Source organism: Dermacentor albipictus, chromosome 5 (genome assembly GCF_038994185.2).
Source record: "Dermacentor albipictus isolate Rhodes 1998 colony chromosome 5, USDA_Dalb.pri_finalv2, whole genome shotgun sequence".
NCBI lineage: Eukaryota > Metazoa > Arthropoda > Arachnida > Ixodida > Ixodidae > Dermacentor > Dermacentor albipictus.
Genome location: NC_091825.1, coordinates 139473041 through 139488665, shown reverse-complemented (window position 1 = coordinate 139488665; position 15625 = coordinate 139473041). Strand labels below are relative to the sequence as shown.

Genomic DNA, 15625 nt, shown 5'->3' with positions numbered 1-15625 from the left:
CCATCTGATCTGGAGGCTTTTCGCCATGCCATTGCTCAGCAAACTTGGGACAGTGTTTATTGTGCACAAGACAGCGACTCTGCATATTCCGCTTTTATTAATATTTTTAAACCGTTGTATGACACGCATTTTCCATGCAAAAAAATTACGCGGCCACCTAAAGCGCGGAAACCTTGGCTGACCCCTGAGCTTCTTGACATGATTAAACAAAAACATGTTTTATATGCCAAATTCGTGAAATCTAGGGATGAAGCCTTGCTTAAGGCGTTTAAGAAATACAGAAACAGTTTAACAAATAAACTTAGAACTGCCAAAGATGCTTATTTTTTAGGAATATTTAGTGACCCTGCTAATCAACGAAGTGATGTACTTTGGCGCAAATTGAATGCCTTGTTACAGCCTAACTCTTACTCAGCTATTCCTGATATATTGGAACATGATGGGCAACAAATTTCTGGAGACGCAGTACCAAATGCATTTAATGAAGTCTTTACTCTAGCACCGCAACAGGACCTTGAACAAAGCCTAACTAACCACGCTCAGTTTCTACCAGTAAACAGGAATGGAGCATCGCTTTTCCTTGCTCCAACTACTTCTCCTGAAGTTTTTTCGTCTATTAGAGCTACAAGCAACAGCAAGTCACTAGACGCCGACGGTATCCAGATTCGCCCTATAAAGTATGTGCTCGATATTATAAGCCCTATTCTAGCCCATGTTTATAACTTAATATTATCAACAGGTGCCTTTCCTAAGAGAATGCAAATTACCCGCGTTGTTCCCGTTTTCAAGCGCGGTGATAAAACAGCATTAAATAATTATCGGCCTATATCAATAATTCCAGTATTTTCTAAGGGTATTGAGAAAATAATGCATGCGCGATTACTCTCATTCTTTAACCGTCACCATTTGATTGCAGACTTTCAACATGGTTTTAGAAAGCACCGCTCTACGGAAACAGCCCTCCTGAGCCAAAAAGAAATAATTTTAGATGCATTCAGCCGGAAGCATATGGCACTAGGCATATACATAGATTTCTCTAAGGCTTTTGATTTAATTAATCATTCCATCCTTCTTAACAAATTAGAAATGTATGGTGTACGTGGAACCGCCCACTCGCTTATGACATCTTATCTGTCCCACAGATCACAGTTCGTAGATGCTAGTAACAAAATATCTTCAAGGAAGCCAGTTATCACTGGTGTGCCGCAAGGCAGCATTTTGGGCCCACTTTTATTTTTGATTTATATAAACGACATTGTACGCTGTACAGATAACGCTACATTCGTTTCGTATGCCGACGACACAACCGTTTTTATTACAGGCAACGTGGAAACAGATATAGAAATAAAGGCTAATAAGACGCTGTCTGACTTAGAGCGGTGGTCCGTGATAAACTGCTTAAAAATCAACCCTAAGAAAACAAAAGTTATCTTGTACGCGCCTAGAGGAAAGTTGTTGACAACTAATATGAATTTGTGTCTGGGCAGTGAGCAGTTAGAGATAGTGGATTGCGTTAATATCCTTGGGGTGCGTTTTACAAAGCACCTAACCTGGAATGAGCATGTTGATCATCTGCAATCTAAATTGTCATCTGCCATTGGTGTTATTGCTCGTCTGCGTCGCTTACTCCCGACCAAGGTAAAAATTATGCTGTACAATGCTCTGGTGGTATCTGTCATGCAGTACTGCGTCATGGTGTGGGGTACAACTGGTGTGACAAACTTGCACAAACTACATTTGCTACAAAAAAGAGTTGTGCGTTACATAGCTGATGTCCATTATACGCACTCCACAAAATTACTTTTTTCTAAATATGAAATTCTTCCTGTATTTTGTTTTTACAATTATAGGTTGATGTTGTGCTACAAAGATTTCGTAAAATTTGGCATTGATGATACAATTCATCTGGCAAAACTTCGGGAAAATACAAATATTCTACAGACCCGACATAAAGAATTGTGGTTCGTACCTACCCCAAGAACCTCTTATGATGAGCAATCTTTATCCTATACATTACCTTCGCTTTTAAACCTATTAGACCGACAAAATTTTGATCCCTCCAGAAACCGAAACTCTCGCATTAAACGTTTTTGTCAACTTATTTATTTGCAAGACTAGACATTGCCTTCTCCTAATTTTGTTTTCCACTGTTATTTATGAGTGTTGATTATTTCTTGCCGTCTTGTTTCACTCTGTATTACCCGTTACATTGTGATGTTTTTTTTTTTTCATTTCTTGTGTATGACTGGCTGTCATCTTGCTGTTATGCCAACTTACAAGGGGTCGGGACCTCGTCAAGCTGTCCAAGCTTTTAGTCCTGTACTCCTCCTTCTTTAAGGAAATAAAATGATTGATTGATTGATTGATTGATTGAACTGTTCAGAGTGCGTTTCTTTTTCAAGCGCACGCGTAGCTGCTACCGGCGCTACGTGCACGTGGCAGAGTAAGTGCATCGAATTTGACTAATGAATTTTCGAAAGGTGCGCTATGCAACCGGCGTAGAGTGGATGTGGCCGGGAGACGGAAGGAAGGTAATATAAACCATAATATCCCATATTGCCAGTGGTCCCTACAAGCGTAGAATATTCAAATATTTATTCACACAACTTCATGTACTTGTAGATAACGTTAGCATAAAAGAAAGTTATTCAATGCTTTTGTTATTTTCACGGAATATATTGAAACCGAGCCGATATCAAACTGAAAAAGCTGGGTATAACCGAAACCAAAACTTCCCTGGCTTCACGCTCGATGTTGATGGTAGTGGCGATACGTGAAATTAGCAAACAAAAAAGAAAGTATGGCGTCGTATCCTCCGTGCTTTCGTCTATGAACGGTGCCATAATATACGTCCAGACTCGAATATTATAATAATTCAACAACTCTATTTATTACATTTAGTAACAGCGCGCGCGCCTCAATCCCAACTTTCACCATTTTTTTTCTTTCACTTTGCTTTCACATTCAATCGCACAGCTCTCTATGCAGGCTTTCTAGCCACAGTTACCGGGCGTTCCCATAGAAGATGGCGCCAGCATTCGCGCATCTGAGAAAATATTTACCACTCTTTTGTAGGATTTCCAAGGGCACGTGCTGAATGACCCTACGAAAGACTTGGCAGAGGATATCGCGAAGTGAGTATACACACCTTATGTCGTGCAAGTTTCGTTTGCATTTAGAGGCCTTGCGCGCGCATCGGCGATAACGCAACGTGCAACGACCTTCAAAAAGTATATGTATATAAAAGTAAAGAAAAAGAAAACTCGTGACGAAATAAAAACTGTGAACGGCCAAGTTCGATTAAAATTAGAAGTGTGACGGTGTGACGCCTGCTGAAGTTGAGCAACAAATCGGAAGTAGTAGTGAAGTCTTCTGTCGAGACTGTACATGTTCATTTGGCGGAAAATGTGGTTCCTAACGTAGATAATGTAGGGCCTCCTTCGATTTCGGTCCCTAACCGCAGTGTCGGTACGCCACTGTGACGTCGCGCGGATTTCAGCGTAATTTTCTGGGTTCGCGACACTTTTCTTTTTTCTCAAACTTTGTGAAATCTAATTTAGCCCCAGCAGCCTGCAAAAGATACCTGACGTTAACCCTGAGCCTCCATCCGCCGTTCTCTGCACGCTTTGATGACCCAACCCCCTTCCCCCTCATGGGGCTAGCTTGGATTCGCCCCAAGCTGGGTGTTAAAGTATAGCTAGCGCGGGAACGTCAAGCGTGTGTCGCCTCCATTTTTCATTTTTGCATCTTTTTCTTTTTCCCTAAAGCCGCTGATCATGGTAATACTGATCATTTTAGTACTACAGAGCTGTATTTACCAACTCGGCCTATAATAGCAACCTAGCTCCACTATAAAACCCCTGTTGCTTATGAAAAAAAAAATTTCATGCAGCTATGGTTGGGAATAGCAGGGTGCACACACTAGAGCCACAATTTATAAAGTGTGCTGTTTGTGCTGGTCGATTTGCTTTAGTGAAGAAAAAATTTACTATTTTTTTAAGTGATACTCACTGTGGAGAACTTTATCACACTCAGGATGAAGTTTCAGCAGCTGAAGTTACTGAATTCAGGTTTCAGCAATTTAATTGAATGCATAGAGTGACTATAAGGAATGGTAAAATTCAGCGACACTGGAGCCTCGAATTTTAGTTTAATTTTGGCCGGGATGACTACAAGAGGGATTGGTTACTCTATGAGAAAAGGGGCAGCTAATCAGCGAAGAGACCTTTGAGCATAAATTTTTGTGAAAACTGCTATGGTCGACGAGGTGGCAATATTGCTGAAGAACACTTTTAAGCCGAATGGCACGGACAAATAAGCAGGTAACTGATAGAACTAAGTGGAAGGCAATTTGAACTCGGATAAGAAAATTGTATGCTGATCAGACAAATATCCATATTATCTAATGTTTTTTTGGGGGGCACATGAGCAGATAAACCCTCTGCAGTTACCCTGAATGGAACTACAAGCCGATTCATTGTATCGAATTCCATGTAAACACTATGTGACATCAATGAAGCTACACAAAAGGGTCCCTGCTACTTAAGACACTGCTGTATTCTGTCCAAACAGGAGAAAGGTGCACAGCAAGGTGGCGACCTTAAAGGATCACCAGTGCTCAGCTAAGTGATGTTTCTGGAGTAGTGATGCAAAACTGTCGATAGCATACTCATTCAACTGTTGATAGTACAAAAACAATATATTGGTATTACCATCAATAGCTAGCGCACTATTTATATCGATAGTACTGCCAAGTGCACTATTGGTAGTGCACTGTCAATAATGTAAAATCACGCAGTGTGACACAGGTAAACACTGCAACATAGGCTTGGCTATGTTTTCTTGTTTCGAGTTGCATGAACTGATTACATGTCAGTTAGTTAGTAGTTAGTTAGTGGCTTGTCAGTTAGGCAGTTATCGAAAAAATTTCGTAATTTCGCTAGTTGAGAATTGTAATGCTATTGATCGCACTGGCAATAGTGAACTATTGCAACACTTGCAACAAGGTCACGACAGTGTTGTATCCAATGTTGCGACAGGCAGTCTTGTTCGAAGACAGATTTCTTTGTCGGAATGTTGGCTCCAAGAAAAGCTTTTGTTCTGCTGATCCTTTATCTTGTGGCATTCGTTTTATTAAGACACTTTCAGGCTACTGAATTGAAGCTCAACATGCTTCAGACCTTCCTAAACACAGGACAGCCTGTTAAGCACTGCAATTTGTAATCTATTTGCGATTTAAACATGTTGTGTTGTTATGTTTCCATATGAAGCACGTTTGATTAGTGATATGGTTGGGCAAGGCTCACAAATAAAGTCTTGAGAAATATCAGTGACACTTCTGAGTAGTACTCGTAGATGCTTATGCAAAATGCTATTCACTAGACTCGCATTAAGGTGGCGTTAAAATCTAAAGGCAGATGTGAAAAGAAATATTTAATAAATTTTCAAGGTCAAAAGTATTGCTTTGTGCACTTTTACTTCAGTAATTGAGTAATTGTCGCAAAAGCTGACCATTGGCCTAGCTCTCTCGTAAACTTTTCAATGCCTTCATGCTGTTGGAAACGAGAAATGGACCAGAGTATTCATTACATTAGCGGCTGCATCATGTGTAAGCACTGCTCGACAGTGTCTTCACCATAATTATTGTTTCCATGGAATAAGCCCTGTAAGTTCCTGTGTCATCATTGATGCTGGCATAGCCATTTATGTCCACAGAAGCACCATTTGCTTCTCATGAAGCTAGAAAAGCTGCCTTCCTCAAGTCAGCCAATCCGAGCAGCTTGCTCAGCCAAGTAGCAGGCATCAGTGCGGCTATGCAAGTTTGGCGTTACCCAGTTAGTAGATTGTGTTAAGTAAATGTGTATTCTGGGGGGGAGGGGGGGGGATCTACGAGGAAATCAACCAAATGTTCACACATTGTTCCATAAATAATTTTGCTTAACCGGGTTCGTTTTACAACAAGTATACCATACAGCTAGGGCTCAGCATTTTCTGTTTTAAGCCAAGAAAAGTTTGGCAAATTGTTCTTTTTTCAGGAATTCAGCATTAACCGAAAGCAATCACTGAAAGCAAATTTATCAGTGAGCTAAGACAATTTTAGCGCAGCTGTGAACCTACATGCACTCTCTTGCAAGCAGCCTGATTTCAAAGTTATACGTTGGCCTGTCACACAACCACTAAAATGTTTTTCTATTGTTTGCGTATGTTTCACATGCCCCTGCAACAGTTGCTGGTGGTACAAAGAAAGGTTGAAGGAAGCCCTGGTCATGGGCCCTTACAGTCGTTGGACTGCGACCAGTGCAGGGGATGAACTGGGTTACTTCACTGGTGATGACGAAGAGCTGTATCTACCAAATCATTTTTTCTTGTGTTATCTGTTGCGACTCTGTAGCTGCATAATGTCACAAAGTCTCATTCTGCTATTGCTCGAATATCAAATGGATTCACTCTTTAATTTCTGCAGAGTCACATTGCTGTGTGGCGTTGTGTCCTCGCTAGCCTTCTTCTCAGAAACATTGTTATTCTGTGAATTGGATGCAACTGCAGTTTCCTATTTAGCAATGTTAGTGATGTAGATGGATATCCACAGTAAGGAAAAGAAAGTATATAAGGTCAACGTGAGAAATTATCTGCTGAGAAAGAGTGGTGAAAGTTAATTCGGAAAACTTTATTGTAAACTATTATATTTATATTAATATATATGAGTACATATTATGTAGTGAAGAGGAATGCCTGGTGCTGCAGCCACATCGCCAGTCGTCCCGGAGGCGTGAGCTTGAGATTGCCTGAGCTGCTCTGGCTGAGACGCGCTGCCTGCTGCTCTCTTGCACTGTATGTATATTAGATTCTGGTGGAGGTGCTGTGGTTTTCCACCAACCTGGAATTACGCACCCAAACTCTGCCATCCATCATGCCTGACGACCGCAGCCCGACATACCCACCGGTTACTTCAGCCATCGTATGTGCCAAAATAAGTACAATGAATTTTGGGAAAGTAAAAACCAAAAATGTTGAACTGTATGTCTAACAGATCTTCTATAGCTTCTTGAGACATGAAGACAGTTGTCATATTGATGCTGCATGCAGTATTTTCAAGTCAGTTCATGGTACTTGAAGCACCCTTCATGGTTGCTTTTTGTCGTCTCTGACGAAACAGTGGCCTATGTCAGATTAGTGTCGATTTTCTCAAAAACTGGTGGTGAGAATATGACTAAACCACTTTTATGCAGTTCCATATGCATCTTGCATCCTATCTGGGTTAAATGTGTTAAGTAACATCTACGGAGCTCAGTTTGAGAAAGATTGAGGCCAATGTGCAGTATAATGTGCAAGGGGTCTCAGGAGGATGTGCTCATCAACGCTACTTTAAGACGACGCAGTACGATTAGGCAATAAAATGTAAATGTCATTAATTAGCAGTGTACGTAGCTTTGAATAAAAAACTTCAATATAATTAAACTCAAGAAATAAATAAACTAAGCTTACCTTAAAAATGCATAGCTTGCAGTGTTAGTGCGCGTGTTGTGCCACACTACACGCCTACATCAAAGCAACAGGCACTCCCCCCTCCCCACCTCGTTCTTCTGAAGTGGTTGCCCTTGGTGGCAACCGGCAAAGTTCCAGGAAACTGCCGAACCCTTTCCGTGGGTCCAACTGAGTTGTCTGGGGCCAGAGAGGGCACCACGACGAATCCACTAGCAGCCTTCGAAATTCCACAGAACTTCTGACCCTTGCTGTGGAGGCCGGTTTTATGTAGCTTGGACTTCTCCTGCTTCAACAAAAGAGGAAAGCGACGCGATTGACGTCAGCATTGGTCCTTCCTCGTCCTGCCAACGTACCATGCCCAAAGGGATTTAAGGCAGAGCTGGCCTATTGTTAGAGAGAGGGAGTTGCCACCAGCCACCCCATCGATCTGGTGCACTCTTCAGTGCCGCTACTTGTACCCTATTACCTGCTGTATGTACATATTGCATAAAGCTTTTCATCTCCTCTGCGTCTGCTCCAAGAGTCCGTCTCTCGTCTTTACCCAAGTCACAATAGCACATCACGTAGAAATAAATAAAGAATGCTGCTGTATTAGGATTGTTAATTTTAGCTCATGAGCCTGCGATAATGTGGATTTTGCTGATTTAACACAATTTTAGCCTTTTAACATGGGAGTTGGGCTAGCACATGGTTCGTGCTTTTTGGAAAAGAGTAAATAAGTCTTACCCGAATGCGAGCAGTGCTCATAAAAATTCTACGTGCAATAATGTCTAACTTATCTTCAAGTGAAGCAGGGAGGCGGCTCTAACACATTAATAATGGGAACACAGTTCAGTTGGAAATGCGCAACAGGTTATTGAATGTTAAGCACAGTACTCGTAGGACGCATCTTAATTATCAGAGATTGAAATAAAGACATGCACTTTTCCTGTCAAGCATGCCACATGGCAGTTGTGTAGCCAGACATACTTGTTGGGAAAGGAGGGGGGGGGCGAGGTTGAGTTCACAGGGGAGGTAGAGGAGAGAAGTTGGGCAGGCCCCAGACTTTCGTGAAGTGGGGGGTGCATGTGATTCGTGTGCCACTCCCCTTCTTGCTAGACCACTGCCACTAGCCTTTACCTAATGAGCTTGCATAATCACTTGAATGGGCTGGCCATTACCTCTTCAGTTCTCAAGTAATTAAGTTTGCCACATTTGTTGTGGAACTCTTGCTTCTCACAATAAAAATGAAATGACCATGAAAGGAAAGTATTGTCATCCACCCAGTAGTAGCAAGAAGCTACAAAGGAAACCTATGACAAATGCCACAATTAAGCTCACTGGTAGTGTAAATTTGCTTGGGGACAGATAAACAGTGCAAGAAAAATATGTATTAATAAAAGAAATGGACGGCATCACAGGTTCCACTCGGTGCCTGTTACATCCATCTTAAAAACCTCTATGGAAAGCCCATGCAGGGATGTACCATATTTGCACGATTCTAGCGCGTATCTCTTTTGGATAAAAAGTGTGTTCAAGTTCGCATGCGCATTACTACCATAACTAATCCTACTCAAAATCAAGAACGAAACTGATTCTTACAAAAAAGAAAGAGAAAGAAAGAAAAAAGAAAAGCTCTCTGCAAGGTAGCTAGCTGCACTGCCATTGAACAGGTATTTTTTTTTTTTCTGCCTTGCTTTGTGGTTGCCATTTTTCCAGTTTGCTTTGTGTGTGGCATTTCTAACGCATTAGATGGGACTGAAGATAGACTTTCTGTGGTAGGTAGATTAAGAAAAGGAGGTGTCATTGGACTCTGATAGCAACTAGCCGCTTATATTCCGCTGTGTGCATGTCTGTGTGCCTTTGTATGTTCCATAAAATTGTTTCAGCATGTACATGCCGACTCAGGTTTGGCTACTTGATGTGAGCGGTAGAATCGGCACCAGGTTATTATTATTATTATTATTATTATTATTATTATTATTGTTGTTGTTGTTGTTGTTGTTGTTGTTGTTATTATTATTATTATTATTATTATTATTATTATTATTATTATTATTATTATATTTGGGTGGAAAGGTAACTGCGTTATAATCAGTGGTGTGGTAGAATCATGCAAGAACAGTAATATGGGTGTAAATGGGTTTAAGAATGTTCCTTCACCTTGTGGGCTTTCACAGAACAAATTCCTCATTAGGTGACCATTCACAGCCTGCATTTGTGTAAAAAAAAAAAAAAAAAGGAAACTGTCAGAATATCAATGACAATTTTAAATTTAGAAAAGAAGTGGTTGTTGCATACAGTTTGCTGTGCAGACCTTTGAACTGACTCAATGGTATTGAGTTCTCATATATAATCTAGCAGTAATTGCAGCAAAAATAAAGTAGTAAAACTGGTTCCTCTAGATGTGGCCTGCAGTGCGGATTTGTTTTCACTGAGACTTTGAAATAAACTGCTGCCAATTAGTTCCTACCATAATGCTTCCTGTGTGGTGCAGTACTGACATTGCACAGTGTATGTTGCTTGCATCGACAATGTGCAAGCAATTTATTATGTGTCCATCCCAGTTATGCTACGTATAGTACAGAAAGTAACTGTCTTTTTTTTGCAAGCTCAATTCATAGGCATTGTTTAGCACGAAGAAATTTTGTAATTATTTGCAGGCACTAAATTCTATGTCATGGACATGTCGCGCCATTATAAGGGCAGATTACATGAAAATGTGAAACGTTGTTTGCAAAACCAGTTTCTCACAGCTCATAGGTCATGTTGGACAGCCGTGAAAATTAGGTCTTTTTAATCTATGTGGATGCAATGCGGGCAGCTGTAAATTATGGCTGGGGTGGTGAGTGGTCATATGGTTTTTCACTGTAGAGGGTGCCGTTCTGGTGTGGCTACTTAATAATTATTCCGTTAATTTTAAGCGCTAGCGTTAATCTCGACTGGGAGATCATTGATGACAACTAAATGTTATTGAGTATTCACACCAACGGATCACTTTTAGTTTACTTTGAGGAAAGGGTGTATATCATATTTCCAGGCTGTGCGCGTGTTGTCTGGTATTTTTGTCCCATTTTTCCTATGCTGCTTTTTTGAAGTGAAGGTTCAGACTCTTTTGAAGTAGTATTTCTCTCTTGACTGTGCACGGGCAGACTATGTGCATTGTATGTTTGTTCCATCTCAAGTGACTTTTTGGGTTTTGATATCCTCGTTTTTTTGTGTGTGTGTGCGACAGAGAGAGAGAGCTTATTATAGGAAAGGCAAAGAGGCCAGCCTGATCTAGCATGCTTTGGCCTGCTACTCTTCACAGGGTAAAAAGGAAAGGGGGCAAAAAAGAGTGGTGAAAGAGGGTGATGAGGACAGGAGGAAAGGATGCATATATACAATAACTATGTAACACAGTGGTTTCCTAAATGTCCAGTCCAGTGCTCTCCAAATAGTCCGTAACAGTTTTTGCAGCTGTTGTAGCTGCTGCGTATGTGTGTGTGCTTCTGTGTTCCTGGTAATAATGCATGAAGTTGCTTTAGCATCCTAAACAAAAAGTCACCTTAGGCCAGGGCTGTGTGTTGAGTCTTGCCTGTATACAAAGGAGCAGTACCAAAAAGATATAAATTTGTGTTTCCATAGGTAATGTGGGAAATAGTACTTTGTTGGTGACGTGCTGCAAGGTCTTCTTGCATATTATACTTCATGCACTTTGAGTCCTCAAGTAAAATTATGCCATAAAACTGAATCTTTCAGACAATTGAGGCAATCAGTATTGTGCTTTACATATCTCAAGAAGCAAGTTTATCCCGTGTCAATGCCCATATGTACCAGGAAAGCAAAGAACCACCTCTCATAAGAATCGCTTCAGGAGACATTTGTCTGAAAAACAGTAGCTCATGAAGTCATGAAGTAACATGACATGGTAGGCAAAAAAGAAATTTAAGAAATCTTTTTAGTCACTCAAATAGTGTAAATTTTCGAAACCATGGTGACATCATGTCAGCTGGCCACTTGTCATTCGCTACAAGCTAAAGCTAATTGAAAGTGAGAAAATTCAATGGCAGGTTGATAAATCAAATTTCAGAAGGCACCAAAACAGTTAGTATAAGTGATGAAGCAAAAAAAAGAAGAAAGCACACTGAAACTGAAAGACTAATCAATATGTACCGTAAGCTTTCAATGCTCCGTCAGACGCCTTTATAACGTATTGCTCAGGACCTCCAAAATTCTTTGTTATAGAGGTCACTTCGGTTAAAGGTCTGGCACTATACCACTCGCAATAAAGAAAGCTAAGCACTTTCAGCAATAAAAAATGCTTGTTTAACATGAACTAAACTGCTTTTTTTTGTCTATACTTTGCTTGACAGAATGTGCGACTGTATCCAACCTTCTATCCAGGTTCATAGCATCAGTCGCGCATCCAGAAATTTATTTCCGGGGTGGAGAGTTCTCTGCCGACAACTACCCCATCCTCCCCCTGTTTCGCCTCTCTCTCTCTCTATCTCTGTAATATATATATATATATATATGGAGGTTGTACACCATGCAAGGACGAAACAAACTCCTTGCACTGTCCCAACAAGAATGCTTTAACAACGAGGATGCGCATTTTTGTGTTGCTGAAACAACACTTTGCTTAATTTTGACAAAAGTTTTTCATTGCTAAGGTATGCAGCCATTTTGGATCAAGTTATGCTATTGTCCTTATGCTATAATAAAAATAATGATATAAAGAAAGACAACTCAAATTTGTTTTACAACTTTATGCATTCATATAATGTATTTGATGATCTAGCTCGTAAATGACTTCGAAAACCAAACAGTGCTAAAAATAAGGCCAGACAAAAACAAGACAGCGCACTATCGTGGGTCTTCTTGTTTGCAGGTCAGACTTGTTACAGCCCAGGTAACAGTGGAAATAATTGTTGTTTTCCAGCCAGATCTTCTAGTGAGTGCTGCAGCAACGGCTACTTATGGAAGAGGGTGGGCACCGTGTTGCAAATTGCGTGTCGTTCACTCGCAGTTTTGGTGTTATGGGCATGCCATATTATTCCAGGTTTTAAAATACAGGAACGAAGCTTTGCGCTAGAACTTAGATAGTACCATATGATGCGAGTTTCACTCGCTTTCGGTGACCTGCTGTGTGGCTTGTTTGAAGAGATGTTTGGAAGTAACTTGCGATCATGGTATTGTAGTCATCACACGACATGTGTTACTTGACAACACAGGAATTGATGAGGCAGACAGTCCGAAGCATGGCAACTTCCTCTTTAGAAGCCTTTGGAAAAATTACAGCATCTGTAGTTCACAGTAAAATAAGGGCCAGTAGCTCCAAGAGATTTGAAAGTGTTGTGTCTCCTGACACCCATCTATTCTGAAGATTGGCAAGATGTTTAGTTAGGATGGGCTCTGCAGCAAGCAGCATGTGTTATGGCAGGGTAGATGAGCCTCATCTAGATGACTGGCCACGGCTGTCTGGTGTTGAGTGATCAGGCAGAGACGAGACATGCTCGATATGTCCATAATTATCCGCCATCTTCATTCTTGACGCCTTCTATGTGCAACCCTCGCTCCCTCCACATATCTATTCCCCGACTCCCCATCTTAATATTCTTTCCCGTCAGTCACTGTCTCACTCTTCAACATTCACTAGGCTGTTGAAGGGCATGGGGGCCACTAACATTCCTAGATATCTGTTTCTGCATGGCCTTCGAGGCCATTTGCCTACCTGCCCTCCCACTTGTTTGTTGTGGCAGTTTCTTAGCTTCCTTGGCACAGTAGCCCCGACCTTGATATAGTATTTTGCTGTGTGCAAATCAGCGTTCTGTAGGTCTTTCTTGTACTGTTTTTTGCCCTCTTTTCATTCTTCACAGCATGTACAAACTAGCCTAACAGCAAGCTCTTCTCGTGTTTATTAACGTAAGGAAAATTAGAGACAAGGGAAAGGAAAAGAAGGAAAGAGGTGACGGGGTGCTTATTATGTGTAACCTAGACAAGCAAGTTGCATTAATTTTGGGACGCTTTTCTTCTGCGCAGCGTGGTCAACGATTCGGTCACGTACCAGATATGAAACTCTTCGACAACACGAAGGCCTAGTGGTGCGCAACAATGCCTCGGAGTTTCGTCTACACGCTCGTCCCATGTCTTTATCTGTGTGTGGAATTTTTAGTGCTGATCCCCCCTCGGCAGTTTGGTTAACACGATCTGGTATGAGGCAGAGGTACACTATGAGTAGGGCCATAATGTTCTGTGCATGGGAGAGAGGATCACACCCATGACACAACCCCTCCCCCCTCCCCTTCGGACCGCCACTAGCCCTCGCCTTGCTTTCATATTCAAGCTTTCCCTTTCATCCATGTCACTCGTTTGGAGCCTATCTCCTGAAACTTTGTTCCATTGAAGAGGAGGAGAGGGTTCTAATCCCCCTCTCCCTGGCTACGTCAATGCACAGCATACTCTACGGCAAAATACAGGAGCTACGAAAAGTAAAGCTGCAGATCATAGAATGCTGCTGTCATCTTCCCGTGCCGCCAAATTCGTGGTTCATTTACAAGATCGTCATCAGTGTAGCTTTTCTTTACATTCGTGTCCTTTTCACCCCTAAACATTTTGAAGATGTCCTCTGTTGTCAGTTACGATTACATCATCACGTCAGGTTGTCAACTGCAACGTATTGATCAGCCGCTGCACCCACTGATGCGTTACAAGCAGCATGCGATTCCAGGAGACGGGCTGCAGGACTACACCTGATACCAGCACATAGTGGTCTTCATTATAAATTAATTCACAATGCATATAGAAGATAGGAAAACGGTAGGCACATAATCAATCCTTTGTTATACAGGTCTTTTCGCTGTAGAGGCATTCGACTGTAGACCTTTTTTGCACCGAAGCTGTATATGGCTAGCCGATGTGTCTGTCCCTCTATTGTTCGCCTGCATGCCAAAAGCTCTTCTGGCGCAACCCCATGCACATGTGCGGAAAAAAAAAAACAGAGAGAAAGAGAGGCATGTGATTAGCCAACACCACCTAGGTAGCACAAGGTCTGTTTACTACGATCCATGACGTCACGCTACTTGGCCCGAAATTTCAATTTTTGCAAGGCTGGTGTGATGAAAGCAGTGACGACAAGGTCACTGTTGCCTACTAGGGAGCATCCCCATTAGATTCTATGGCAGTTGGGCCAGGTAACATGATGCCATGGATCGAAGTGAAAAGGCCTTGGGCTATCTAGGTAGTGTTGGATTAGCAGCGCCAGTAGTGATGTCATTGCTCTCCGTTGCAGCCGAGCGCACACACAGCAGTTTCTCTCCGGCTCCGAAGTGGGTAGGCCACATGTCATACATACTCCTTCAAAGCAGGCAGCTTTCGATCAGTGACATCGCAAGCAGAACCTGGAACAAGCTCATCTATGCCGTGCCGATGCAGAAGCCCGGGCACAAGTACAGGCTCGTGCAGCCAAGCGCAAGCAGAAACTGTGTACAACGGATCCAGCAGCCTACCAACTCATCATTTAATGAACCGCAAGGGGTTTAACCCAGGGATAAACACGGGCCGCACGTTTCAGGTTCGCCGGATAACAATCTGTGCGGAGTGCTTGCGCAATGATTTGATTTATTACTAGAAGATTATGCAACTCATTCTCAACACGATAAAATGTTTGCAACAGAAGCATCACAGCAAGGGTGTACTTGCAGTCTTGTGGAACTGTGAGCACAGTGAACTTCGATCTGAAGTATACTATTGCACCAAGGAAACCATAACTACATGGAAAAAAGGGCTAATTAAAGCGGCTAGTTGCTCTCAGGTTCCTTAAAAATAGTAATAGCCGTATAGTATGTCTTTCAGAAGGACTTTTATAGAAATCATCAAACATTTTCTCTCCTGGTCATCATTTTTGTTACACAATTATGCTCAGGTCTTTTGCACAAATATTGCATTTTCCAGACTTTGCAAGTCAGTGTATGGATGACTGTGTGCAAATAAACGTTTTATACTATGAAGCTGTATATAATAACATGCACTGTATGCCTTATGACTTGCTGCATGCCACGGTAGATGGGTGGGGCATCTTGCTGTGAGCATGAAGTCACGATTTCAATTTCTGCCAGCAGCAGCCACATTTCCAGGAGAGTTACTTAGACAAAGGTGTCCTTAGACCTACATTAAGGTC

General features: G+C 41.7%; 1 protein-coding gene across 11 annotated transcripts in view; it reads left to right on the top strand.

Moving 5' to 3' along the window:
• Positions 1-15625, top strand: part of LOC135908381 (uncharacterized) — a 397530-nt gene that overhangs the window by 371009 nt on the left and 10896 nt on the right. For 4 of the 11 annotated variants that reach the window (XR_010566305.2, XR_011514618.1, XR_011514619.1 and 1 more), the window contains 2 exons: positions 3076-3134; positions 6745-6958. Coding sequence is in view for 3 of the 11 variants with exons in the window: in XM_070539004.1 (XP_070395105.1) it covers positions 3076-3134; positions 6745-6831 (146 nt within the window). In the remaining 8 variants the exon portion in view is untranslated. Of the gene's footprint in view, positions 1-2804; positions 3135-6719; positions 6959-14737; positions 15336-15625 lie in introns of those variants that run through there. The other 7 variants (XM_070539004.1, XM_070539005.1, XM_065440159.2 and 4 more) reach the window with 5 other exon arrangements.